General features: G+C 50.6%; 1 protein-coding gene across 2 annotated transcripts; it reads right to left on the bottom strand.

The window, feature by feature from the left end:
* Positions 1–166: 166 nt before the first annotated feature.
* Positions 167–26,989, bottom strand: MLPH (melanophilin). Of its 2 annotated transcripts, XM_033064510.2 has the most exons (18): positions 26,921–26,989; positions 25,965–26,136; positions 21,704–21,925; positions 20,454–20,590; positions 18,998–19,036; positions 18,308–18,402; positions 17,498–17,626; positions 15,738–15,924; positions 14,376–14,533; positions 10,685–10,768; positions 8,842–9,030; positions 6,569–6,754; positions 4,598–4,753; positions 4,406–4,498; positions 4,174–4,233; positions 3,924–3,981; positions 2,441–2,538; positions 167–2,122 (listed from the first exon to the last, which is right to left on the bottom strand). In XM_033064510.2, the coding sequence occupies exons 2-18, from the start codon at positions 26,072–26,074 to the stop codon at positions 2,096–2,098; spliced, it is 2,028 nt and encodes a 675-aa protein (XP_032920401.1). In that variant the 5' UTR covers positions 26,075–26,136; positions 26,921–26,989; the 3' UTR covers positions 167–2,095. The 2 variants fall into 2 exon arrangements, with proteins under 2 accessions (XP_032920401.1, XP_032920402.1); XM_033064511.1 differs by lacking the exons at positions 6,569–6,754; positions 26,921–26,989 and having other exon boundaries at positions 25,965–26,212.
* Between the last annotated feature and the right edge of the window lie 660 nt (positions 26,990–27,649).

Below are 27,649 nucleotides of genomic sequence, written 5' to 3'. Positions count from 1 at the left end.
AGCTTGGAACACCCTGGGATAGTGGAAGGTGTCCCTGGCCTTGGCAGGGGATGCAAGGAGATGGGCTTTGAGGTTCCTTCCAACCCCAACCATTCTGGGATTCCATGGGAAGAGAAAGGAGTCTTTGCTTGAGTGTGCTGAAAAAACAGACACTGGGAAATGGGTGGGTAGTTGTGGACACAAAATTGGCTTTATTGCATGATTTAGTGTACATTTATTAAAATCTACACAGGCAAATGGGTCAGGAAACCAGCAAAGAGCAACGTGGGTGGCTACTGAGCGACGCCTTGGTCTGCACTGCTGAGGTTCCCTGTAGGATTCCTTCACAGGGCCAGGCATGGAAGGACTAGAGTCATGGCTGGAACCAGACAAGCAAGAGATGGGGCTGGGGTGAGGGCTGAACCCTGATGCCAGAAGGGTGGGTGCAAACCCTTTGGGTGATCTTGGTGGAGCTCCCTTTTTCCAGGCAAGGAGCTGCCATCCCAGCACACCATGAGCTGGATCTGCAGTGTCTGGGATAGTTTCTGTGACAGCAGAGGTTTGCACTTACCCTTCTGAGCTTCAGGCCACAAGGATTTCATTTTAAATTAAGAAACTGGTTTTGTTTCCAGCTGAGAAGCCCAGACTATGGACTTACAATACTCTCTGGGATGAGCACAGGACCAATTCCTAGGCAGTTAGCAGCCTCTACTACTACCAAAGCCAAACAAATGTGTTACTTGCATGAGAATTCACCCTACTGCTAGCAATTAAAGTGCTTTTAGCTCAGATGCACAGGAATTGCCTAAAATGATCCTAAAATGATCCAGTCTGGATGGCCATGGAGGGGATTAAGCATTGGTCTGACTCCCTGCTCCAGCTGTGAGATCCTCCCCACTTCACCCACTGGGGAGGGAGAGAAGGAAGGAGGGAGGAAAGTGGGGGCTGAGCAAAAAACCTCTTCCAAAGTGACCTGCAAGAGAAAGCAACCCTCTGCCATCCTGATGCTCTGGTCATGGATTTGGGGCTGGCACTGATCCACTGGGCCTAGAGGATGTGGAGAGTTGAATATTAGAGGAAAACAAATTTCTTGGGGGAGCTGGGGGAGGGTGACACCAGGAGCCCAGAGCTGCTGCAGCCCCCAAAGGTCATCACAGCCCCCCAAAGGATGGGGTGGTCCTAAGAGGCTCTACAATGCCATCACCAGGGACAGGGGACATGCTCATCCACCAAGTGCATCTTGGTAGGGGCTGACCCCTCTGTGGAGCAGAGCAGCACCTGCACTCTGCTTGCTGCTTGCTGATACAGCCTCACATGGAGCGGAGAGAGCTGGAAAGCAAACCAATCCCAAACAAGCCCTTCAGCTTTTCCTCCCATTTTTCTTGGCACTGCTTCCCTCAGACCTCACCTCACTCCCATCCCCAGGTGGCCACAGCTGCTTCAGGCAGGTAAAGCCTCAGCAGGTGTTTGCATGGCTTGGGGCAAAGAGCAGGTGCTCTCTGGGAGGGGACCAGCACTGCTCTCATCCTGCTTTGCTGCTCAGGGAAGGGAAGCAAAGCTCCATGGGACATGGCAGGGAATTGGGACCAGCATCAGGATGTGAATCCCAGCACTGGGATGCCTGGGCCCCTCTTCTACCTGAGGTACCCCAAGGGCATTCCACACTCACTGTCAGCTCCTATCCCTGCTCAGCAGCAGAGAGCAGGGACAGGCACTGCAGCTTTTGCCAAGTGAGGGCTGTGTCCCTGTCCCTGTTCCTGTGCTGGATGTCACACTGACACATCCAGCTCCCTTCAAGGAGGTCACTCCTGCTCTGCACCTCTCTGTCCCCCTGGCTGACCCAGGACCAAAGAGCTGCCCCAACCTAAGGTCTCATTCCAGCATTCTCCCACGAGAGCCCCTGGCCACATATCTGCACCCCCGTGCTTTGCTCCTCTTCCCATCAACTCCCAGCAAGGCCTCCTGCCCATGGCCTCTGGCTTCCTTTCTGTCCAGGGTTTCAGGGAGAGAGGGGCTCAGGAGAAGGAGGAAAGTGCTGCAGGGAAGGCTGTGAGGCTTTGCTTTGCTGAGGTCTTGTATCTTCACTGAAATGCAGTAGCAGGGAGGTGCCCTCACCTCAGGACAGGTGGGTCATCACAGGCTTCTGCAAGGCACAAGAAGGAGAAACCTCAGCCCACCATTGTGTCCACCTCACCCTGAGCCAACCCAGCGTGCTCCTTATCCCTTCTAGCTGCCACTACATGGAGGGAGCCCCTGTCCCATCCCATGGACCACACAGGCAGTGGGAATTCAAAGATGTTCCTCTTCCCTGGGACTTGTGACACCCCAGACCTCAGGGGGTGGTGCCCAGGCATTCCTCCCTCACCAGACAGCACCAACACTGAGAGCTGGGGCTCCATCAGCTTGAGGAGAGAGTGGAGAAGGAGAGGTGCCACCCCAGGAGCTGGGGCCGGCTCCGTACCGCAAAGAGCCGCTCCACCCTCCTGTTCTTGCCGTTGGGGTTCCTCTGCGTCAGCGAGCCGCGGTACACCGAGTTCCGCTCAAAGGAGTCGTCAAAACCTGCAGTGGGGGAACAAGCATGGACACCAGGTCCTCACCACCAGGTCCTCACCCACCTCACCAGAGTTTCAGTGACCCACCAGGTCCCTTGGAATTTACCAAGATTACCAAGCCTCTTGGGATTGCGGATTTGGATGCATGCCGGTGCTTCCCTCTCCGGGAGGGTGATGGGAAGGAAACACTCCTCTGCCACCAGCTTCCACCAGCTGCACCTTTCCAGGCCCAACTTTCCAAGTCACTGCCCTGCCAGGCAGGCAGTCAGCAGACCAAAAATCCCCCTGGCCCAGCCCAGGCAAGGGGGATTAGGTTTGCCTGGTGACATCATTGCACATCCCTCTATCTCCGCAGGGCTGACGTGTCCCATGGGCTGCCTTTATCTGCCTGCCCTTTGCAGGAAGGAGAGCAGATGACTCCTGCTCAGGATGAGGACAAGGGACCTTTCCACCTCCCAGCCCCAGCTTGGGGAACAGCACTGTTAATTGTCTGTGTGAATGGGGAATGAGGCATTAAATGATCCTTCCCTTCTTCCCTCCCTTAATCTTCCATTATCAGGAAGGAGAAACATTATTTTTACCTTTAAGCTTGTGAAGAGAGATAAGAGAGAAATAGAAAAGTAATTTCCTAATGGGTCTCACTGATATTGGTCAGGATGAACCATTTCCAGTGACTGTCCCCTGTACCACACAAGCTGCTGTGCCAAGTTTCAGATCACCACCTACTTTGAAGCTCTCCCAGGGTTCTCCTTGCCCATAGCTGGGCCCTGCAGGGCTTCTTGTCCCCGAGCAGAGACCAGTGGCTGAGTCAGGTGGGCAGCAGGGCCAAGATTCACAGAGTCATGGAATGGTTTGGGTTGAAAGGAACTTGAAATCCCCTCTTGTTCCACCCACCTGCCATGGGCAGGGACACTTTTCACTGGACCAGGTTGCTCCAAGCCCCATCCAACCTGGCCTGGAACACTTCCAGGGATGGAGCATGCCATCCAGGGAAGGATACCTTCCCCAGGATGGTCAAGAAAGGGAGAAATTGCTGTCAGAAGAGAGGGTGGGCTTAGGTGAGGCTTTTGAGGCCTGGGAGCCCATGGGATGAAGGCACACAGGTGTCTCCCTGGACTCTGGGGTGACTGCAGAGAAGTCCTGGTTTGGTTCTTGGAGGACTCAGCCCACCTAGCCTGATCTCTGCTCTCCCATCACTGTCCCCAGTCCTTTCTCAGTTTTCCACCACAGGTTTCCCCTGTGGCTGTCCCACCAGCAGGCTGTGAGCACAGAGAAGGGGACATCACTGCACACACACAGCTGGATGCAGAGAGAGAAAGGATCAGCATCCCCAGAGCCCAGCCCTGCCACCCACATGTCCCCATCTCCCATGGGCAGGGCCCTGCTCCTTACTGGTGATTTCCAGAGGGCTGTTGAACTTCCTCCTGAACCTCTGCAGTCCAGGCATTGCCTGCAAGAGAAGGAGAGCAGCCTGCTGTGGGGAAGGGATGGGAGGGCAGAGGTCTCCACTGAGGCCACTGAGGTCTCCACTGAGGCCACTGAGGCCACTGCTTTGATGGCAGCCCCCTGGAGACTCTGGCTGTGTCCAGGCTTAACTCTGTGCCACAGGCAGAGCCTGTCATTAATTAAAGTGATTACTCACTTTAATGTCATCCAAAGACTCCCCAGGACTGCTGTTGGCAGGAGAATGGAGACAGGCAGCCTGTGGACAGAGGAAGGCAGAGGTGACTCTGGGGGTGCAAGAGGAGCTCAGTCTGCCATGGCAGAGCACCAAGGGAGAGCTGGGAATGGCTCTCAGCCCTTCCCAGCACCTAGGGGCAGCAGCAACAGCTCAGGGGAGCACACACATCACAGCCAGCACACTCCATGCTCACCTCCACACTCGACTTCTTCTTTGCCTTTTCCACAGACTTCACTGTCAGCCCTGCAGCAGACAGAGCTGCAATTCGGGATTCAATATCCGAAATCTTTAGAAGGAGGAGAAAAGACAGACAGACAGATGGTGGTTGGAGGATCCAGCAGTGGCTTTGTTTGCCATCACTGACCTGTCAGAGCCAGGCCCTCACCTCACTCTCTGCCTGCTGCACCTGAGCAGCTGCTGAGGCCACTTTGTCCTCCAGCTCTGACAGCTCTGAGTCCGTAGTGCCGCTGTGTTGAGCCCCTTCCTCGAGCTCCTTCAGGGTCTTCTCAAGCTGGTAGGTCTTCCCAGCAGTCAGGTACACCTGAAATACAGAAAAACGAAAAAACTGCATGGAAGAATTCACCTCCCTGGAGTTCTCCTCTCCTAGTGTGACTGCAGCCCCAGATGCAGCAGCTCCTGCTGCTGTTTTTTGACTGCCTTCTTGCCTTGCAGCACACACAGTGCCAGTCAGCCCTGACATGGCTTTCCATCTCATTTTCTCCCTTCCCTGGGCTTTTTGAGAGCAATTACCAAGAGTGTGAAGTGGTAAGAGGCTCAATGGGAACACAGGAAGGACCAAAACTCAGTGACCTGCTGGAGAAGCAGCAGCACTTTGTGCTGGGCTCAGAGGGAGAGCAGGTACCTGCAAACCAGCTCAGGCTGCTGTGTCCTGTGAGGACAGAGCTGTGAAGGAGACAAACTGACTTTCCCAATCTGCTCAGTCTGTTTTAAGGGTGTTTGTGTTGCTGGGAGCAGGGTCAGCCTGCACCATGCTCCCTTTTGCTGCCTAGAGAAGGGTGACAGGAGCTATCCCAATAAAATCTCTGGTTTTACTGCCACTTGTCTCCTCCCAGGTTACTACAAAGACACAGGTCCAAGCAAGGCAGCTCAGGAAACATTAACACATCAGTATGTAATCACATCAGATGATCAGATGTGGCCACAGTTCTGCTGATTGATCCCAAGATCTCTGTACTGCTACAGCAGCTGCTGCTCCTCCAGCCCTCTCAGCTTTCCCTGGGCTGGGCATTGTGCAAAACTGCCTGGCAGGAGCCCTCTGCATGCACTGAACTACAGCTCATCCACCCAAATCACAGCACCACACTCCCAGAGGTTCCCACCCATCCCTGTGCAAATCCTAAGGCCATGCACCACCCAGCCTAAGTCACAGGGATTTGCTGTTGGCCCACCAGACTCTCCCAGTGCCCTCCAAGGTGGGTGGCATGCCTTGGAGAGGAGAACAGTGCCCAGGCAGCTGTGACTCAGCCAGGATCCCCGAGGGAGTGGCAGGATGACACACATCTCCCAGGGCCATTGTCTACCCACCCCTGGCCCGAGCTGACAGCAGCAGCAGCACTAAGCCCAAAGTTCACAACCTTCCCAGCCCATCCCCTCTCCTGAGAGAGGGGGAACCCCAAAACCTTCGTGCATCCAACCCTTTTCCCCTGGGATGCTGTATTTGGCCAGGAAGCATCCAGGTGTTGCAGCTCTCTGCTTTTACTTCTAAGCTTTCCCCAGTGCAAGATGAGCCACAGAGTGTCCCCTAAAACCCTGCTCCCCGTTGCAGGACGTTCCCTGCAGCAAAATCCAACCAGCAAAACCCAGATGGAGATCCAACCCTTGTTTGAACTGTTTCTTTGGAGCTTGGTACAGGGCACTGTGGATGCAAACCATTTCCACAGGGAATCGATTGCTATGAGTTTTTATGGCTAAAAAAGCTGTCAGTGCTCTGGGGTCACACAAACCTTGCAGGGGGATTATTCTGGCTGTGAACTTGTCACCTGCACAAGCCCATCAGCCCCAGGCACAAGCAGCCTTAGTGAAGAGGGGGGTCATGTCCATAAAGGCCTTGATGAACACAGTGCTGGGGAGGAACTGAAGGGAATGGGACACAAGTTTTGCTGGAGCAGGGACAGCTGAAATCCAGCAAGGTGGGGACCACACTCATCACCCAGGAGCCAAGGAAAGGAGAGCCACAAGACAGAGCATCTGTTTTTGCTGTTGTCCCATCCTCTAAGACTAGACTTTTTAATCCCTTTGCTGGCCATCCTTTCAGTGCTAACAAGAAATTTAGGGGGGCGGGGGATTCCTTTGTGTTCCCACCCCCCTGCTGCCCAGAAGCTCTGGGGAGCCTTACGTTTTCCTCAAGCTCCCGGTACACTTCGGCCACCTCTCTCCCATCTGCCAGGCCTGGCAGCTGCCCTGCAGGGAGGGGACAGCCCTGGCTCTCTCCGTGCAAGCACTCCCACACCGCTTCCTCCGTGGCGTTTATGGCTCTCAGCGCTTTGGCCGTGATCTCGCTCAAAGCCTGAGCCGACGACCTCTGCGAGAGCCAAAGCGGAGGGAGGGGGGAAAAACATGGATGTTATTTGAATGCGGGGTATAAAACAGCACAAGGCAGGGGTGAGAGGGGCACCGGACCTCCAGGAGCTGTGGGAAGAGGGAGGAGTGGTGATTAACAGGCTTACGCTCTCCTGAAGGGCTCTCCAGCAGGCGGATGCGGCTACGGCAGAGCTTTGATCTCAGGCCGTGCTTTCTGCAGGATGGCTGTGACAAAAGAAGTCACCTCAAAAGGCTTGGAAAAGAGGTTGTGGAGGGATGTTTCGCTCACGGGAAGCACCTGAGGGCCACTCGGTTACGGCAGTTAAGATCTAAATGCAGCATATTGCTTTACACCTCAGCGGGCCCGAGCGGGGATGCAAACAACTCCTTGAGTTGGTGGCAAAAGAATAAAAACAACCCGAGCCCATAAAACCATTGCACTGCCACACCGCCAGAACCTAATGTCCTCTCTTGCCACCCCAAGGAGCACTGATGACAATAATGCCCCTGAGTGCTTGATGAGGTGCTAAACACATGTCAAAATGGGCCCAAGGAACTCATCATCTCTCTCCCAGCTGATAATTCCCTGGAAACCAAGGAGATGGGGGTGACTTATGTGCTGGTTGTGTTTACAACTGCATGTATTTCCAGGCAAGCTGCTCCTGCAGAGAACTGAGCTAACTCAGTCCAGATGATATTTTTATCATTTTATGGTGCCTTCATGGTACAGCAGAGTTTTTTTCACATTTTCCATTAGGTTCGTGTGCTTCCATCACACTGCTCCCCCAGTTAGAAGATTTCCTCTTGACTGGAGGGACCTCATATCAAAAATCCCTCAGAATCACACAAATCCCAAACCTGGATCTGTTGTAAGTATATGGAAAGTTGTTTAACCAAGGCTGGTCCAGCTACTGCAGACATTTAAGAAAGTAGCAAATCTGGAGAATCCAGGCTTCATTTCATTAAAAACCAGAATCTTACACTGATACCACACAAACAGTTCAGGGTTTGAGCCTCTGCTGCAGACCAGCAGCTCACAGAGAAGCTGTCACCTTGGCTCAGTGAGTTACCACTTATCTGCACTTAATTAGAAATGGGTATTAAGAGTATGCAGATGGTTCCATCTACGAGAAGTTAAGCCTGGCTGCAGCAATCATCTGAAAGCAGCTTTCAGGAAAAAGGATGCCATGGGTAAGGATGCACTGCTGCTCCAGAAGCAGTGAGAGCGCAGCAAATGGTACCCAAAGCCATGAGGTTTTGTGTTGTGAGGCTGAGGAACAAATGCACATTAAAGGGAGGCTTCATTGGCATCATGAAAGTCACCACAGAGCTTTGCAGGAGAGGAGAGTGGTGCCTGCTTCCTTCTTTGCCAGCATTTTGGAGCAAATGCACACATCCCCCTTCCACAGCCAAGGCAGGAGGGAGGGGATGGACAAACTAGCCCTCAGAGACTCAACAGGGAATGCTGACCTTTCCATCTGTGCTAATGGATCATCTTGGAGCCTCTGCACAACTGGGGACACGCTGCAGGGGTGCTGTGACCTGTCCTGTCCCTGACCCCTAGCAGTGAGTAGGGACAGGAGTCAGCCCAGAGCTGGAAATGCGAGATGCTGATCTAGCAGGGTGGAAGTGGGATCAGGGTTGTAGGGACTCAGGAGCACTGACAGGTGTGGCAAAGACATTTCAGGCTGTAGCAGGGGCCTGACAAAGGCTGCTGGTACTCAATCATCACTGAGCTCTTCTCCCACCCCAGGACTCTTCTCCATAGCGACTTTCAGATCCTGGGACAATTCCTTTAAGTAGATGTGGAGACTGTGTGCCTCTCCATGACAGGCAGTAGCCTGTAAGAACTCTAAGAGGCTTTCTTTTGACTCTTGGGTGAGACTGGGAAAGCCTACAAGGAGAAATGTCCAGGTCTGACACCCTGGGACTTCCCTATCCCTTGACATTGTTAAGGCAGGCACAGACACAGCCCTGGTGGAGGTGTGGGGCAGAAGAAAAGTCATATTTTCATGGTGTAAAACCACTGAGAGCAGAAGGAATGATGGATGCAGCCTGGAATGATGTGGCTGGTAGGGCACAGATTACCTTTCTTACATCTCTGGCCATGCCATCACTGGAGGAACTCATCTCTGGTTTCTTTGCTCTCTTCTCTTCACGCTCCTCCTCATCAGAAGAGACTTCTTTATCACTGATGTTGCTGGCCAGCTCCTCCAGCTTCCTCTTCAACTCCTCCTCCTCAGCATCAGGATCAGTGTGGGACTCTGGGGCTGCAGACTGGAGGAGCAGAAGAAGGGAGCAGTGTGAGAGCCTCCTGTGGTGGACAACTCCAAGGAGTGTGACCACAGAGGGACTTCAAACCACCCCAGGGAACAGCAGAGCCCAAAGGCTCCTCACTGAGGAACACAAATCCTTGAACATCCATTCCCATTTTCTCCATGCACACAACTTCCTTGGTTTTCTCTGAGGAAAACTGCTTTTCCTCCACCCTTAAAAAGGTGGGCATGAGGGATTTGGGGCTAAAAATCACCACATTTTCGTTAGGAACCATGGCATGGCTGGTGGTTCTGAGGAAGGAGATCACAGCAACCCAGAAACAAGGTCCACCAGGAAGAGGGAAGCAGCCATAGGTATTGCCACTCCCTGAGGTAACTTTTGGAACCTCTGGGTAATCTCATTTGGGATGAGAAACCACACAGCAAATTTCCCTGTGGGATAGATGCCACATTGCCACCCACCCCCACTGTTAGGTGCAATTCATGATAGCTGGAGAAGAATCTATTAAACTCCCAGTGCTGGAAGAGATCTCCAGAAGTTCCTGACCTCTACTTTATACAATTACCTGCATCATAGCTGGTGGGGTTTTGTCTGAGCTGTTTTTAACAGTGGCATCTGCAGCAGGCAATCGTTTTCCCAGGTAACCTATTCCAGGGCTCTGCTATCCTTTCTGCTGGAAAGCTTTGCTTCATAGTTAACCTCAGCCTCTCCCACCGACCCACTGCCTGTGTTCTGATTTGCCCTGGATATGGGAATAAAGTGTGGGAACCTGACACTGTGAAAACCTCTTACTCCTTTGGTCAGGATTGCTGATGGAAACCCTGAGTGATTAAAATTGTGGCCATTGCAAATTTTAGGGAAAAAAAAGGGAGAAATCACATTGTTTCATCCATGCCTGGGGGCCTTGCCTGTAATTATCACCATCCATTCTACTGAGCCATCAGCTGCCAGAGTGGTGATGAGTTCACATGAACTCAAAAATCAATGTTAAGCGGTCTAAGCATTCGCAGATTCTACATTGTTGCTCAGCTTTAACTTAATTTAGCTGTTTTCTTCCAAGCTGGACGGCATGGTAAGATGAGGGTAGCTCAGAAGAAATACAGAAATGCTCCTTGACTCAGCTCTCACAGCCACAATAACCTGGTGCCTTCCTCACAGGTACCCATTGAGTGTCCCATGATTTCAAATGAGCTGTCACAGCTCTGCAGATACAGACACCACCTAACAAAACTCCGGAACTTCATGAAGTATCAGCCTGAAACCAAATTTTGTCTGTGCAGAGGGGGCAAGGAAGGCACTGGCTTGCACAGGGTCTAAATGGGTTAAATTTCCTGCTGTTTCTGTCCTGCCATACAATGTTTGCTAAGGCACTCCATCACCTGGAACTGGAGAACAGCCTCCAAGGCCAAAGCAGAGGAGTGAACTCCAAAAGCCCAGGTCATTGTGGCACTTAGGGACAGGGTTTAGTGAAGGGCCTGGCAGTGGTGGGGGAATGGTTGGAATCAGTGATCTTAGAGGTCTCTTCCAGCCTGAATATTTCTATGATTTTGTCCATCCCTGCAATGCAGGCTGCTTCAGAGAAGTCTCTCCAGTGGCCAAGGGAACGCAGCAGGAGAGCCCAGGTTCCATCCCTGCAGGATTCCTGCCCCATTACCTCGTCAGAGCGTGTCAGGATTTTTTCCTCCAAGCGGTTCAGCACGCGTTCGATTGCGGACATGCGAGTGTTGAGCTCATGGATCTACAGGAAAGGGGAGAGAGGGAAAAGGAGGAGAGAACAGACCAGCCACCACTGCCAGGACAGTGAGGAAACAGTGCAGCCAGCAAAGGAAAGCAAGCAGCAGGACACTGCCACCATGGCCAGAGTTAAAAGACATTAAAAATTAATATTTTTTAAGTAGTGTCTTAAAAATGCCAGTAAGCTCCAGGAGGTGCAGAGCACCTCAAATCTGGAAAACTCCAAACAACACCAAGCCACCAGCACAATTCCCATCAAAGCATCTGGAGCTTTGATGTAGTGAATGTAAAACCCCATCACCAATAAAAGCACCAGCCTGTAATGAAGCCACTCATCTTGCCATCATTCCCATGCTGCCCCAAATTCAAGTCAATATCCATTTTCACTTCCTACTAACATGTTTTTCAAGCTGCAACCACCCCATCACACACCTGCCAACACAGTGATGGAGAGGAAGAGGGAAGAGGGAAAGAATTCCCCATGAAAAAATCCAAGTAGGAAAGCTGAACGTGAAAGTTTTCCTCACCACCCTGAAATTTTCTGACTTCTCTGCGCATTGATTCACCCCCTCTCTTCTCCCTCACTCTTCTGACTAAAAACAGGGCATGGAGAGAAGGGCGGGGAAATTAAAGACAGACAAAATCCTGCAAATCAAAGAGGAGTTATTTTCTGTGCTCAAGAACCAAGACAAACCTTTGTGGTGAGGGTGGATTTCGATTGGCTCTTGGGAAAAAACTGACCCCTGTGAGGGTGCTGAGGCCCTGGCACAGGGTGCCCAGAGAAGCTGGGGCTGCCCCTGGATCCCTGGAAGTGTCCAAGGCCAGTCTGGACAGGGCTTGGAACAGCTTGGGACAGTGAAAGGTCTCTGCCCACATCAGGGGATTGGAATGAGATATTTTTTCAGATCCATTTAAACCAAAACATCTCTATGATCTATGATCACTGAAGACATTAAAAGAAGCTTTTTGTTTTTCCTTTTAGAAATGGAAGTTTTTCTTTCTTTGAAAAAGCCCCCCACAAGTCTCTCCTTTGATCCAGACAAATAAAACATAAATGATGATAAATATTGCCTGTTTTATGACACTGCCAGTGCATCACTGCTGTGCTGAGTGGTTTCTACCCATTCAAAGAGGAGCAAGCAGCAAAAGCAGTAAGCAAAGGTGATAACTAAGAGATGTGAGGGGCAGGCTATGTTTTTGTAACAATTTCCATCTTCTCACTTAGTTTTTGTGCTTGCCAGGGTTTGATTAATTAGACCCTCACAACAGCTAGGGATGATTGCATGTGCTTAAGGGAGGATGAATATAAAAACCTGGCACTGTGTAGAGCAGAGTTGCCATTACCACCCCAAACTGAAAGCATCTCCAAGCAGCATTAAACCCACTGGCATGAAGCACTTCAGTCCATTGTTAAGTGTTTTTTCAGTCCTGTTTAAGGCCTGAGTCTTGCATGGCTCAGTGACAATAAACAGCCTCAGAGATGGTGACAAACCAGGAGTCACCACTGCCCCATCTCCATCAGGAAGGGGCTGGGAGAGATCAGAGCCTAAAGCACAGGCTGCTGTTGATATTGATGGATATCTACCAGCACAGGAGCTGAAAAGCTTCATTCTCCTTCCCAGACAAACCTGGCTTTAATGCAAGGTGGGCACCTCATTAGGGCACATCTCCATCAGGGACTGGGTCACCCTGCACCTCTCTCAGTGTGACAAAGGCTGGCAAATTGTGCTCTGAATTAAAACTTAAGGTGAATAAACATAAAGCACAGCCCATACCATCAGGCAGAGGAAACCATCCCTGGCTGCTGAGGAGGGAGGACAGGTTACTCTACCCAAGCCTCTAAGAGAAACTTTATGTAAAGAAGAGGAGCCAGACAGCATCAAAGCTTTGGGAATTCAGAACGACTGAGCTCCCTTGAGGTACAGCAGGATGGCCTCTGGGGAGAAAGTTGGTAAATTGGAGCTATTCCTTGTGGCTTGGTCCTGTTCCTACCTGACTTTTAAAAGCCTAAAGACCCACACAGTTATCAGTTCAGGTTTTCTTTTTGTGTCTCATCAAGTTTAAGTGCTTCTTTAAACAGAGTTTTTCTTTTTTTAGGTTTTGTTCTTGAACCTTCAGCTCCTGGAGTCACAGAACTAGGGAACAGCCCCTGCTTCTGTTACTGGAGAAGTTAAGTTTCTTGTGTTTGGGACTGAACACTCTCTCCTCTTCAGAGCCAAAGCAAAAGTGGTTTTCAAATCAACCATATTCTGACAAACTTGCCCCTAAGGTAGTTTTAGGAGAAGTGAGTTTTCATCTATGTGGTGAAAGAGCTGAGTTCTCCACCTGTTGAAACCTTCAGATGCCCTCGAGGTGCCTGCCAGGACAACACTGGATATGAAGCCAGGCTGTGGGATTTAACAGAGGGTTAACAAACACGATTCTGCACCAGCACAGAGCTGGGTGAGGAGCAGGTTGGGTGGGAGGATGGTTGCTGGCTGTAAACACATCAGCAGCACAAAGGGCAGGGAGGATGGGGAGCTAATTTAAGCTATTAGCTATTTAACCTAATGAGCAACGCTGCCACCAGAGCAAATGGGGGTAAAGTGGGAGTGAGAAGATGCCTCGTAACCATTAGGGTGACAACAGGACACCAGCCTTCCTCCAGGTGTGAGGGGGCAAACCACGGCCTGACGTGGGAGCTGCCCAGCTCCTGGAGGAAGTCGTGGGAGGTGTTGGTAGGAATTTGGCCCCATTTCCTCACTGCAAAGCATGGTGCACATTTAATGCCTAACATAGCGTGGCCTCATAAAGAACACCCAGTCCAGGGTTCTCCCATTTACTGAATGGCATTTACTAATTAAAACATGTGCCCACAGAAGTAAATGGCAAAGAGAAGCTTTCCCTACCCAGGCACGTGAAGTGTGGTGTTGAGGGATGGTTGTGGTCACAGACTTCACACTGATTGCACAAAGAGGGGTCCAGGACATGCAAAATTACCAGCTGTGAGACTGGAGACTGATCCTGCCCCTCTATCTGTAGCCAAACACCATCCTGCATTTTGCTGCTCATGAGATCTGAGGAATCAGATCATCTTTACCATCCTCACCACCCACCACTGGCACAGGCAGCAGCAGGAACAGCAGGTCCTTGCTTGACAATTAGAACACAAGCTTAGACCCTGTTTGACACCTTTCTTTAGGCTGCTCCCCCCATTACCATCACTCAGGAGAGGTATGTGACTGGTCATCCTGACCCAGTCCCACTGAGGCAGGAACACACTGCAAAGGAAGAGAAGGAACTTGGTGCTTATTAAATATCCATCTCCAGACTTCCATCTGCTTATTAAGCACTGGCACATTCAATTTAAGAAAGCCTTTCTGGAGACACAAGAACTCACAAGTAACTCAGATTAGTAAAACAATATGGAAAATGAGCTGCAACAAAGCCAGGTCTGTTCTTGTGATGGCAGCATGGGCAGAGGGAAGCACCAACCAGTGCCTGGTTTTCTTTTTGCTGTGACTGGAACAGCACACCCCAGCTGGCAATTGCTGCTTCTCCTCTGAACCAACCTGCAGCTCAGAGGCAGTAAGAGGGAAGTGGCCTCGGTGTCAGCAGAGGCTATTGGGTACCTGGTTTGAGGAGTGGCTGATGTTCTCCTGGGAGGAGGCTCTGTTCCGGCGTTTCATGTGGGGTGGGTAGGCCGGGAGCTGAGCTCCCTTCACATCCTCATCAGAGGTGTCCATGTCTGCTGAGTACCGGGCCCGGGGCGGCTCGCTCCACGGCATGCCTTGGAGAGACAAAGGTACAAGGCATTCACACCCCTGAGCTCTTTCCTGGACACTGGCCCCATCCTTAAGACAAGCAAATAACGAGGCATTTCCCCAGATCTCAGTTCCTACCCCTTGGCAAGGGGTGTTTCTGCAAACCAGACCAAGTTTAAGGAGTGACCATCCTCCTTGCTGTCATGCCCTGGGCAGCCAGGCCCCTCACCAAAAACCTCTGCTGCCTTCCCAATTTTGTGGGAGCCCAGGTTTGGATGCTGCTTGTCGTGCACTGCCTGTTTAGGCTCAGGCTAGAGAGGTACCAGCCTAGGATGGAGCATTTTGAAAGAGTGGAAAGTCTCCTGTGTAAAGGAGAATTTCAAATGAGGCAGAAACACCGAGAGAAAACAGAATTAACATGTATGGGGACCTTGCTGCTGTGGTGCTCCAGCAGGACATGGAATGGGGATTTAAACAGGGTTTAAATGCAGGTCTACCCAGCATTCCAAAAAGTCCTGAAAATACAGCCAGGCCACTGGAGACAGATAAGGACATATTCTACATTTGCATATGCACAAACCAATATCCAATCCTCCTGGCTCTGCCATCACTGCAGGGAAAACAGAGGTTGTAAAAGGCAAATTCTGCCTCTTAGAGGGCATTTATAGACCCACAAATCCACAGATCATTTAGCCTACCCACATATGCTGCCCAGCTACAAGGATGCCACTTAGCAACCACCAGTTCTTGCCTCCAGCTCTAGTCCAACTTAAAACTTGAAGCTTTCTGCAGCCACAACATCCTTTACTATTGACTTGAACTCCTCTCTGCAGCAGGAAAAACATCCCATTGTTTCTAGCTGTGTCCATTTGATACCAGGAAACCCCCAGTAGTTAGGAAAGGGATGGGCACCTTAGGAACAACCCCTTCGGCTTTGCTGGCAACAAGATCAGCCATTTTACAACTAAATAACACAGCAAGATTCTTTCCTAAGAAAAATCCCTTTTGCAGATGGATAAATTGTGTTGACCCTGAAGCCTTGTTGTGGCTTTGAGGTTGTTCTGAAAAAAAACCCCAAAACTTTGGTCCAACACTTGCAGCCGCTTGTCCCAAGAGGAGACAAGGGGAACCTGGACAAGGACACCTACCAGGCTTTGGGGTTCTGAGGAACCTGGACAAGGCCACCTACCAGGCTTTGGGTTTCTGAGGAACCTGGACAAGGACACTTACCAGGCTTTGGGTTCCTTTCCAGGCTCCTCCTGCGTGCGTTGAGGGTGAGCCGAACCTCTGTGCTGAAGTGCTGCTCTGGAGCGCTCACCCCTGGCTCCTGAAGGACATGGTGGAACACCAGGTCTGCATCTGTGATCCTGGACTCCTGGGAGCCATCTTCAGCTGAGTTGGGGAAATCTGGGAAGGACTGAGAGGTGAGGGTGCTGCTGAGCAGCTGACCATGGAGATTCCACTTTTGTGACCCCACCTGCAGTGCTGCCTCCAGCTCAGGGGCCCCCAAAGTAAGAACAATGTAGTGCTGTGGCTGCACCTGGATCCCTGGGAGTGTCCAAAGCCAGGATGGGCAGGTCTTGGAGCAACCTGGGATAGTGGAAGGAGTTGGAATGAGATGATCTTTACAGTCTCTCCAACCCAACTTGTGCTATGATTCTACAACTCCTTGTCTTTCTTAACTTTCACTCAGCGCTCCTCTCTTCATTCTTCAATATATGCATGGATTGGCCTTTTATAATGCCAATTATATTTATATAAAATAGAAAAGTTCCTAATAATCCCATTTAAAAGCTTTGTCTGGCTGCTGAACACTGAGCAATACTTCCCATCACTGCCAGGGGGCACTGGTAATTTTTACAAGCACAGACTTCCTTGCAGCCAGACTGCAACACCCTTTTAAAACACCATCCCCTTCTACTTATTCAAACAGCCACCACCTCACATAATCCATAAATCCAATTTGACAGAGGCCAGCCCTCACACTGAATTTTGCTGCAAAAAGAGAGGAAAAACACAAGCAGAAAGAGGGATCTAATAATTTCCCCCAAATTCTAATAATTTTGTGTGGAACTGTGCAGATTTATTTAAGTTATTGTTACAGATGTAGCACATCCTATTTCTACCCAAGAACAGAGATTAATGAGAGCATTATTAAAAAGAAGGAGATGTTTAATATTTTAAAAGTAAAATTTCACCAGGAAAGGCAAACAAGAGTGGCCCAAAAAGCTGGACCTGAAGCCTCTCTCACCTTTCGCCACACCCAGGGTGGCCCCACCTGTGTTCCTCCCCAGAGCTGGAAGGTGGGGTTGGTCAGCCCCTGGCCCTTGGTGGGATCACAGGGCACAGCTCACTGCACTGTCTGGATCTGTCTGAGTCTTGCTCCTGGCCAGAAGCTCTGGATACTAAGGCACATCCAGTCTCCTGTTTAGAAGTAACCAGCATTCCTGCAATTTTTGTCCTCCCAGTGTTTATCTCTCTGACTGGCCCTCACTCCTGCTGGCTCTGTGGGATTCATCTCAGCCTCACAAAGGCCGTGTGCCTCATGGAGCTGCTGCCAGCTGCACCTCAGTGCCACCACATGGCAAACCCAGCCCAAACTGGATGGGAACATGGGAGAAAAACCTGATTTTATTTAATCCCTTGAGCACTCAACCCACTGGGCACCAGGGCGTGTCCCATAGCCTTGGGACAACACAAGAAAATGATTGTCTGCTGAGAGCAAGGAAATCTGCAGGGACACAGCCAGAGAATTTCTTGCTGTCTCATCTTAGCACTCATCCTCACTTGGATCAGATGTCCTGCTCCTGACCTGGCCTGAGGCAAAGGTCTTCAATTGGAAAAAGAGATTGCAAGCAGCAATGGGGATCAGGGATTGGCACCATTGCCTCCCAACACCAGCTGAAGGAGTTCTGAGGCTGAAGGAGCAGTGGTAGCAAGCAAGGAGAAGAGGAAGAAAAGAAAGGAACCCCCCAGGAGTGTCCCAGTACCTGGAAAGCATCCGGGCTGCTGGCTGCTGGAGAGAGCTGCACAGACTGGCGGCGAGACTGAGCAGAGTAATCCGAGTCCAGCTCGAAATCAAAGGGATGCACAGACAGCAGCCGCTTTGTCTTGCACATCTTTAGCACAGAAAGTGCAAGGAAGGAAAATTCACTGTAAGACACAGTTGACCTTGAGGAAAGGGGGAGGGAGGATCTTTCTCTCCTTAGTTTGCTCTGCTTTTTGCAGAGAGAATTTGGACCTACTTGAAGAGAGCCAGGTACAGTGTGTGCTTGTGCTAAAGGCAAGGAAAAGTGGGTTCCTGATTTCCACAGCCTCTGGCTCAGGACTGCTGCTGTAAGCAGAGTGAGAATTTCTCTCCTGGTTTATAAAAGCACTCTGGGAAAGCTGAGCCAGGTTACAGCCCAGAGAGAGATCCAGGTGATGCTTTTGAGCCCTGAAGCATCTCCCCATCCTCAGAGAAAGGATGCTGTAGGCATGCAGAAAGGATGTTCAGCTCTCTCTAAATGTTTGGGAGGCCATTAGTAAAAAAACCCAAAGCAGGTGGGCTCTCATTATACAGGTAGGAGCTGGGACTTTTATATTAATTGGTGACATCCACAGTGTTAGGGCATGAGTATTTATGATGTTACTGACATGGTTGTTTTTACACAGAAGTGAGAGAGAAACTTATCTCAGAGAAGAAAAACAGAAGGAAAGGCCCAGTTTTGAAAGTGGCACAGAAAGCCACCACCACCATCACCTAAGGCAGGCCAGGGACACGGAGTGAGGCAGGGGCAGCTCCAGAGCCAAACACTTACCCTGCTGTAGCGCTCTGCTTCAGCTCCACGGAGGACACTGTCCTCCTCATCACTGTCATCCCCTGCATCACAGCTGGTGAGCAGCTGGCACTCTCCTGAGGGGACACAGGCAGCAGCTAAGTCCCCACCCTGGTGGTCACAGGCAAGACCATCCTTCTTACATGGGCTGAAAAGGCCCAGATTAGAAGGACGTCCCCAAATGTTTTTTTCTGCAGACACCCACTTTTAGTAATTGAACTTGTAAAGGCTTGGCTAGTCTCTCTTTGCTTCCCCTGCCAGATGTGCATCATCACAGATGTGGAAGTGAAGGGGCACCTGCACCACAGAGAGCACTCAGATCCACCTGGGGGACTCCAGTGCTTGAAGGCTCAGGAGCTGTTCCTGATTCCCAACAGCTCATCTATTTATCAATGACCCATTTCTTTGAGAAAATGAGTGACTGCAAACTTCAAGTTTGGCACGTAACTAAAGTCCTGTTGTATCCAAATCTACCCTTGCAGACCCCAGATGTACCACAACGCAGGAGCTGAGCACTACAGTCCATCTCCCCTGCAGTGCAGGAATGTTTTCCCTGATCTGACCACTCCAAATCCCTCCAGAAGTGCCCACAGCTTGTCTTCACACCTAAAAACACTTTGGAAACCTTGCTCCAACTGCTAGACCCCTGCTGGAATTCCCTTTTTTACTTACTGTTAATGTCTGGCAGGCTATAAACTCTGTCATGAAGACCTAAACAAAGAGAAAAATGTGTGGGAAGAATAAATAATCACATTTTCTTCCTGTTCCTCCAGGAGAGAGCAAGCCTCAGAGCCATGGCTAACAGGAATTCTCATTCTCCAGCCATCACAAGAAACAATGGTTTAAAAGGGCTTTTTAGAGAGAACAAAACAGAACTTGACTTTTAAAAGTCAAAAAGCTTCTTGCCACAGCTTCCCCAGGCTGATGCAACATGCCTGGGAGCTGCAGGGGAAGGCACAGCCAACTGCAGATGGCCAAAGATACATCCCAGGAGGAGATTTTGCTTGCTCGAGGGTCAAACCAATTCACTAGTGTTAATGAAATAATAAACAACAAAATAATTTCCCTTTGAAAAAGGCATCAGAATCTCAATTTAAAGCAGCCCAAGGCGCTGTTACCCTCATGCTTGGTTGGGTTTTTGTGTGCTCTGATGCATTTTCGTCCAAACAATGCATGGATTGTCTCTCAGTCCATTAATTTTTTTTTCCTGCTATTTCTGCCATGAGTGGCCTGGCTAAAAGAGTGATTGGAGCAGTTGAATCAGGTCATGTCGATGGTATGTGTGCAAACTTTTCTGTGGCTCCTTGAGATGGGAATAAACTCCACACTGGCTTCCAAAGGAAATAGGCCAAGGAGTAGGAGCTCTATGAATGACAGCTAGGAGCTGGCTAGTAAATAACACTGTATTAATATTGTCATATATTCATACACTCTTGGACCAAAATCAGCAATATGGAAGGTCCATGAAGCTCTGAAGAAAACTGTTATGGTGACAGGCAGCTCACTAATTTTGGCACAGTTTTATCAGTGCCTGGGGATAATCAGGTTGGTTGTAAAAATCATCAGGTCTTGGGGAAAAAATGAGGGCTGGCTTTGTCCTGCAGGTTAAACTAGAGTTAATTCCATAAACTGTGTGATGAAAAGACCAGAAATGAACTAAAAAAAAAAAAGAGAGCTGCAAATTTATGTACTTACAAACCACAGGACATGGGACTTTTAAAATTAAACATGAGGTATTAAGGAATTTGTTTTTTCATTGAAAGGGTGATCAAGGAAGTGGTAGAACCACAATCCTTGGAAGTGTTCAAAAACCCACATTGATCTGGCACCTGGGGACTTGGTTCAGTGGTGGTCTTGGTAGTGCTGGGTTGGACTGGATGATCTAGAGGTGTTTTCCAACTGTAATGATCTTACATTCTCCAGTCTGTGGTAAAAACTTCAGACTTAGCAGTACAAAAGCCATCAAGAACATCTGCCCTGTGTCTGAATGAACAACTCTGCTTCCTCCCTGAGATGTTTTGAGCACCCCACGACACTCAGAGCAGCACCACCACTGCTGCTCCTCCCTTGGTGCACCCCAAGGTGGTGCAGCACAGATTCCCCACGTGCAGCAGCAGCCATTCCTCACCCAGAAAGGCAGAGTTGAGCCCCTGGCCTGGCTGCAGCCTGCCATAGAGGGACTGCAGCACTTTGGCACTTCCAAACCTCTTGAAGCGGGAGCGCACGTGTTCGTAGTACCACTCCAGGGAGCCAATCTTCACAATCCTGCCCAAAGAGAGAAGGAACACCCAGGTGAACCACTGCAGCCTCACCCATGGTGAGCAGACCCTCACCCAAAAAACTGTTACCTTAACAAAAACACAGCATGCTTGCATCTGAAAGGACGCTGAGTTTGGCCAAGTCTTGTTGATCCCTGAGGCTCACCTTGTGCCTCAGCCTCCCTCAGAGCAGAGCAGTGAGGAGTGGAGCTCCCAGAGGCTAATACAGGGAATTCTTTAATGTATATGTTGGTGACACAATGGGATTGAGTGTTCCCTCAGTTCACTGCCACACCAAGCTGTGTGGTGCTGTCACACGCTGGAGGGAAGGAATGACACCCAGAGGGACCTTGACAGCCTTGAGAGGTGGGGCTGTGAGAAACTCGTGTGGCCAAGCACTAGGTCCTGCCCCTGAGTTGGAGCAATCCCAAGCAAATACACAGGGTGGGTGGAGAATGGATTGGGAACAGCTCTGGGGAGGAGGGCTTGAAAGTGCTGGAGGGTGAGAATGTTGACAAGAGCCAGAAATGTTCACTGGCACCCAGAAACTCTGTTGTGTGCTGGGCTGATCTCACAGAGTGGGCAGCAGGGGAGTGGGGGATTCTGAGACCCCACCTGCAGAGCTGCCTCCAGCTCTGAGGCCCCCAAAAAAAGGACATGGAGCTGCTGGAATAAGACCAGATGAGGCCACAAAGGTGCTGTGAGGACTGGAGCTCCTCTGCTCTGCAGCCAGACTGGGAGAGCTGGGAGTGTTCACCTGGAGAAGAGAAAGCTCTGGGGAGACCTCAGAGCACTTCCAGTGCCTAAAGGGGCTCCAGGAGAGCTGGAGAGGGACTGGGGACAAGGCCTTGAAGTGACAGCACCAGGGGAATGGCTTCCCACTGCCAGAGGGCAGGGTTAGATTGGATATAAGGAAGGAATTCTTCCCTGTGAGAAGGGTGAGGCCCTGGCACAGGTTTCCCAGAGCAGCTGTGGCTGCCTCATGCCTGGAAGTGTTCAAGGCCAAGTTGGACGGGGCTTGGAGCAACCTGGGACAGCAGAAGGGCAGGAGGGTAGAGTGGGATGGGCTTTAAGGTGCCTTCCAGCCCAAGCCATCCTGTGATTCCCTGAGGAGCACTACCTGGAGAGGCGGCAGGGATCGCAGACCCAGCCCTGCTCCTTCTTGTTGTAGCGGCTGCAGTTCTTGCAGGTGTAGAAGTGGCAGTCCAGGCACTGCCTTTTGCTGTTCAGCAGGAACTTGAAGGGTTGCAGGCAGTGCACACAGTGAGTTTCATTGAGGTGGGACTGATTGGTCAGGAACTCTCTCTTGCTGCTCTCCTGGTCGATTTTGCATTTCAGCTCCCTGTAGAAAACACCCCCAAAAAGCAGGAACTTGAGTTTGTTATCTCACTGCAAACTCTCACAGGGCAAAGCCCATCACGCCACAATCATTTCAGGAACGATTTTCCAGGGAACATTGCAAGTCTGCAGCTTGTGGAAACAGCTGTAGGGCAAATCTAATAAATAACATATCACGAGTTAAATAAGCTGACAACAAAGTGGGCTCCAGATTCAGGAATGGAGTTTAATATTAGATTTAATTTAATATTAGAATCACAGAATATTCTGAGCAGGACAGGATCCACAAGGATCATTAAAAAAAAAAGTGATTGTGCCAAAACCTGTTCTGTTTGTTTCACAGGGTGTTGATCATTAATTGTCAGGGACCTCAGGAGGGTGGCTCTTCTCAAACCCTGTGGTTGTATCCCAACCTGACACAATCTCCAAGCCTGGAGTCTTGCAGGGAATTAAAATCTTTCTGTAATTCTTAATTTAAAATAGGGGGTGGGGTGGGGGAAGAGAGAAGAAAAGAAATCTGGGATTAAAAAGGATTTAAAGGAGTTTTAATACAGTCCTCCAGTGCTAACAATTCAGCAGAGAAATTTATTACGTTATGTGCAACAAGGTTCTGGCTGTTCAGAGGATGCAGCAGAAGGAGATGCTTGTGACAATCCCATGAAAGGGAAGCGCTTTCCAAGAGCACCTTCACCTGGCAGTGCATCCCTGCAGGCTTCCTTCACTATCCAGACGTGGCTGCCAGAGCAGGTCCCCATGGAAAGCAGTGTCTGCATGATTCTGAGGGCCCAGCACCAGCTGGGGACAGCTGAGATGCCTGCCAAGTTGGTGGGGGCCCCCTGCACTGCCCAAAAGCTCTCTGTTTGCTGCCCGTGCCACGCACCACCTCAGCTATGTTTGCCTTTGGGGCCATGGCCCAGAGGAAAATGTTTGACTTGTGGGGAAGGTCCTAGAAAGTTGTTTCCTCTCCTGACAGGGTTAGGAAGCTGTGTTTTCCAGAGCAGAAGTCAGCTTGGGTTAAAACCCTCAAGCAATCAGGTCTGGAGGCTGCTTCAGGATCACAGAGTGGACCACGAGGCACTGGTGATGCTCCCAGTGCCGGTCTGACGCCGGGGTGACCACAGGAGGAGCTGGGGTGAGCACAGCAGGAGCCTGGCTGGCCCTGGGAGCAGTGGTGTGACTGGCAGTGGGAAGGACAGGCATGTCAGTCAGCCTAATCTCTGTTTACCCTACTCAGTTTGCACATTAGGGCTCAGCTCTTGATTTTTTTTTCTGAGGAAGAATTTCTGCCAGCTGGCTACCAGTGCATCGCAAGACACATTTTTTGGTGTCACTCCTCTGTTTGTGGTCATGCAGAGTGACACCAACTTGCATTTACATCTGGGAGATGTAAAAACCAGTATAAAGACAGAGAACTGGGCACCTGGTTTGTATAATCAGCCGTTCACCATCCTAGCAGTGATTTGGACAAGCTGTGCAAGTGTCCCAGCAGTAAGACTTCTGAAACGAAACCCTCAAATAGAAAACCCTTGGGTTGGACTCAGTACTTGTTTTCCACTCCCATTGCCAGCAGGATCCAATCTTTTTTACTGGAACTGCTTTTTCTGGTTCCCAGAGACCGGTTGGATCCCTTCACCTCTCCTCCCTCACCCACCAGACCTGCCAAAGGAAGGAAGAGTCTCAGCCAAACCAGTTTAAAACCCGCAGGAACCGCACGCCTCTTGTCTCCTCTCGCTGGCAGGAGCACCAGCCAGCCCCCTTCCCTGCTCTGCTCATGGCAGAATGAATAAATCTGTGCTGTTGGGATGCCAGCTGCAGCAGGGTTGAACCTACAGAATCCTGCTCTGCTCATGGCAAATTAATAAATCTGTGCTGTTGGGATGCCAGCTGCAGCAGGGTTGGACCTATGGAGCTGCAGGAGAGATGCAGGGAGCCATCCCCCAAAAATGGGGTTGTAGGCATGGATGTTTCAGGAAAGAATCAGGGAGAGACCCCTCAAAATGGCCATTATTTGAATTTTTGGGCAAAGCACCGCCCTCGCATGCCTGTGCAGTTTGTGGCCAGCTGAATCCTTTGTCCCTTGTTGGCGAATAGCTTCTGCCAAAAACAAAATACAGAAAAGCAGCAAAAAGGGAAGAAAAAGACCAGGCTGGGGAGGGGGTGGATGGGACATTTCTTCAAGGCTGGCAGGTTGAGACAAGCCCGGTGAATAGAAAAGTAAATGAATAGAAAAGTAAATGGATGGGGCTGGTCAGAGCACAGAGTGAATGGATGCAGGGTCTCCCATAATGTCACATCATGTCCCAGCTTGTTACAGGCAGAAAATTCTTGTGTAGCTCCATGTCCAGCACTCAGGAATGTGGCATATTTTCCCAGGCTGGTGGTTTGGTCTGTTGCAGAAATTATTCAGAAAGCACAGAAATTTCTGTAGTTCAGAATGCTTAATGCCAACCCTTTACAGGGCACGATCAAAGAAGAAAATAAAAATAAGAAACCAGGGGAAATGATCCTTAGGAGGAGATACAGCAGCTGGGTAGGAGCATCCCGAGACCTTCCCCCATCTCGCATCTCCCAGAGCATGGCACTCAGTTTGGAGGCTTCCTGGGCATCAGAGAGAACCCAGATAAGCCAGTCTGGCGCCAAGGTCACTAAGGAAGGAATTCACCTCGCCCAATTCTTTGCTGCAGGGCACAGCAATGTAGGTCTCCACCTCCTCCCTCCAGGCTGAGCTCAGATGCATCACAAGGGAGACATTCACTCTTTGCAGGGTGATAATTTTTTTAAATACCCCCGTCTGATCTCTTTCCTGCTCTTCAGAGCTACCAGCAGAGGAAGGCAGTAGATGATGATACTGAATTATCTCTGCCTCCCACGCAGGCTGGCTTTTCTTAGGCAAAAAAAAAAAAAAAAAAAAAAAAAAAAAAAAAAAAAAAAAAAAAAAAGGTAATCAAGGGGATGAAAAATATACGACTGAAAGTTTCTTGTGGCCAGTGGTGTAAATGTAGAGCCTCCCATGACGGTAAGATTTTGGGGGATGCAGATATCCCAAACCAAAGATGGCTATCACTCCTCAACTCCTCACTTCTTTAGGATCTGATAGAGGAACTAATGAGTTCCTGGTCTCCAGGCATTGTCGTGGTATCAGCACCAGCTCTGGCTCACAAAATTCAGACCTAGGAGGGTCTGAGGGCTCAGTGGGAGTGCAGCACTGCCCAAACCCAGTCTGAGAGCACGGACCACTCCTCTTGAATAATGAGAATTTGGCCAGACCCTGAAGAGGGTCCCTGCAGCCTCTTGAGCCTCTTGAAATATGTTAAGCCATTATTAACTTCAGCATCTGAGGTAGTTCATGAACAAAACCTGAACCTCTGTGATTTCTCATGCTCAAAATTTAATCTGATCAGACAGAACATTTTTAAAGCAACATGTTTTGTCCAACGCCCTGTTTATAAGGACTTAGAAGTTCATAGAATTTGCTGCTCCAGTGATTTTCAATCTTTTCCCAATCTCTGGGCCCCTAAAACCTGCCCAGGACACGCAGCCCCCTGTATTGGGTATTTAAGGCTACTAAAATAAGTTTACTACTAGTAGTAGGTGTACTACTCCTCTCAGTTATTTTTTCAGGATTCTTCAGGGATCTGAGGACTCTCAGGACCCACTGAAAACTCCTGCCCAAAACACACGAGATTCACCACACGAAGCAAAACCAAGGGAGCCAAATCCTATCCTCTGCTCCCAGGTGAAGTCTCCCCTTGAGAGCCCCAGCAGCCTCAAGCCTCACAGAGGCATTTCCTGGTGTTTGTCCCCATCAAGTGCGGCGGTGTCACCGACCCGCATCGCTGCCGGTGGCACGGCGCCAGTTCGCACCTTTGTTGCCCGAATGCGTCACCTTGCTGCTGATAACGTAATCTATTAACCGTGTTTGACTCTCCTGCCGTCCCTCCTCGCCCACAGCCTCAGCAGGCTGTTTTATCCCTACAGCCCACGGGGACCCGAGGTTCTGGCTCGCCTGCCCCCAGCTCAGAGACGGGAGAGCAGATACTCACTCCAGCCGTTCCTCCTCTTTTTTCCGCAGATCAAAGTCCCGCTGAACGACTTCCCAAACATGCTTGGCTTCTTCATCGGTGAGCTTGGAGAGGTCCAGCTTCCTGCCCATCTCGTCGAAGCCGATCCCGTTACTCGCTACCCCGAGCGCTGGCTGTCCCGCAACCTGGGATGCTGCTGACGGAGGGGGAAGAGCTCAGCCCCACCTCCGCGGCTGCCCATATAACCGGGCAGGGGCAGAGCTGCGGGCAGGCCAGCCGGCTCCTGGCAGCACCGCAGCCGCTCTGCCGGGCGAGCCTGGCCGCCCAGCAGGGCTGGCACGGTGCCTATCGGCTGCGGGGACTGCTCGGCCCTGCCTTCCCCCGGGGTCCTGCCCGCAGCCGCTGCAAACCTCGCCCGCCTGGCTGGGGCTACGGGAGATGTTTACTCTGCTCCGAGCAGGTAGTGCGGATGAAAGGGAGCCTCCGAACGCCTCCCCGGGCAAGGCAAGCCACGGGCTTTGGGAGGGAGCGGAGCATCCCCGGGAGGAGCTGTGCCTGCACGCCCGGGAGGACCGGCTCTATCGCGGTGCCTCCTGCCCCAGCAGGATGCTCTGCCCCCCCAGCCCGCTCCTCTGTCATCTCATCACGCACATTTTGCCCCCACCAGCAGTTTGTAAGGAAAACTTTAGCGCATCTGGATTCGCCCTACACCGGAGGCTGGCGTCCTGCGTTGCTCTCACAGCAATTTGGACGGCTGAGCTTTGCTTGGGGCAAACAGCTTAATTAGGACGCAGCGCTTCCCTCGTTTGCCGTGAGCAAGAAAAGATGGTTTGACAGGATTTTAAGAAAAGTGCTAAACACACCACACAGCCAAAGAGAGAGAAATTGCAATACATATCCGACTACCGAGGCTGTTCTCTTGCTCAGTAAAACACTCACTCTGTGCCTAGGGATATTAAAGTAAAACCATTTCTCACCTTCACCAGAGCAAATATTGATGGCACTCCTTTTATTTTTTCTTTCCCTCCCTGACACGAATGTAAACACGGAGCAAGACAGCAAGACCGAAGAGGAAAACTATTCTGCCTGCTGGGACTAAAATCCCTGCTGCACACCCAGGGATCCAGGGAATTATCCACCCTGGTAACTCACTTGAAACAAAGATTAAATTAAACTCTATGAACAGAGGCAGAAAAGCATTTTGTATCCAAATTAGGAGGGATTTTGTGCAGGAAAGGTGATGACTACAGATGCCGTGTTTGAGATGGGATATCGGGAATGCGTGATCTTCTCTGGAAGCCAGAAATTGATTTCCAGCTCCTCGTCCAGCAGAGGTCCCGACAAAAGCAATGGGTTTATTGGCAGGAGCCAGCCATCAGTAGGCAGGTCCTTATGTAAGCGTGTTTGAGAGCCCTTGCGCCCCACTGCATCCGAACAGGGAGCGGTCAATAGCTACTAATTAACATCACAACCAGACCCTGTTCCAGGGCCTCCCGCCACAATCCCGCCAGGAGCTCCGGCCGCCCCACATCCCAACACATCCCCCTCCAAAAGCATAAAGAGGTTGCGTTAAATCAGGAAGATGTGGCCTGCCGTGCAATGAAAATGTGGAAAATGCAAGTGTTCAGCAAGTGCCAATACCCCCTAAAAAGGGCTGGCTTAGCCAGAAAACCACCTCAAGGGAAATGTCCCGGGTGCACGAATAA

This window comes from Catharus ustulatus, chromosome 7 (genome assembly GCF_009819885.2).
Source record: "Catharus ustulatus isolate bCatUst1 chromosome 7, bCatUst1.pri.v2, whole genome shotgun sequence".
NCBI classification, from domain to species: Eukaryota; Metazoa; Chordata; class Aves; order Passeriformes; family Turdidae; genus Catharus; species Catharus ustulatus.
Note: the sequence above shows the minus strand (reverse complement) of the source record. Positions and strands in the feature narration are given on the sequence as shown.

Bases quoted from the DNA above. Each gene is read 5' to 3' on its own strand.
- MLPH (XM_033064510.2), bottom strand. From the start codon at position 26,074: ATGGGCAGGAAGCTGGACCTCTCCAAGCTCACCGATGAAGAAGCCAAG. The intron at 6,755-8,841 runs GTAATCTGTGCC...TGGCTCTCGCAG, and splicing joins TGGCCAGAGATGTAAGAAAG to AGGTCGTCGGCTCAGGCTTT. The intron at 4,754-6,568 runs GTAAGGCTCCCC...TCTGTATTTCAG, and splicing joins ACCGGGAGCTTGAGGAAAAC to GTGTACCTGACTGCTGGGAA.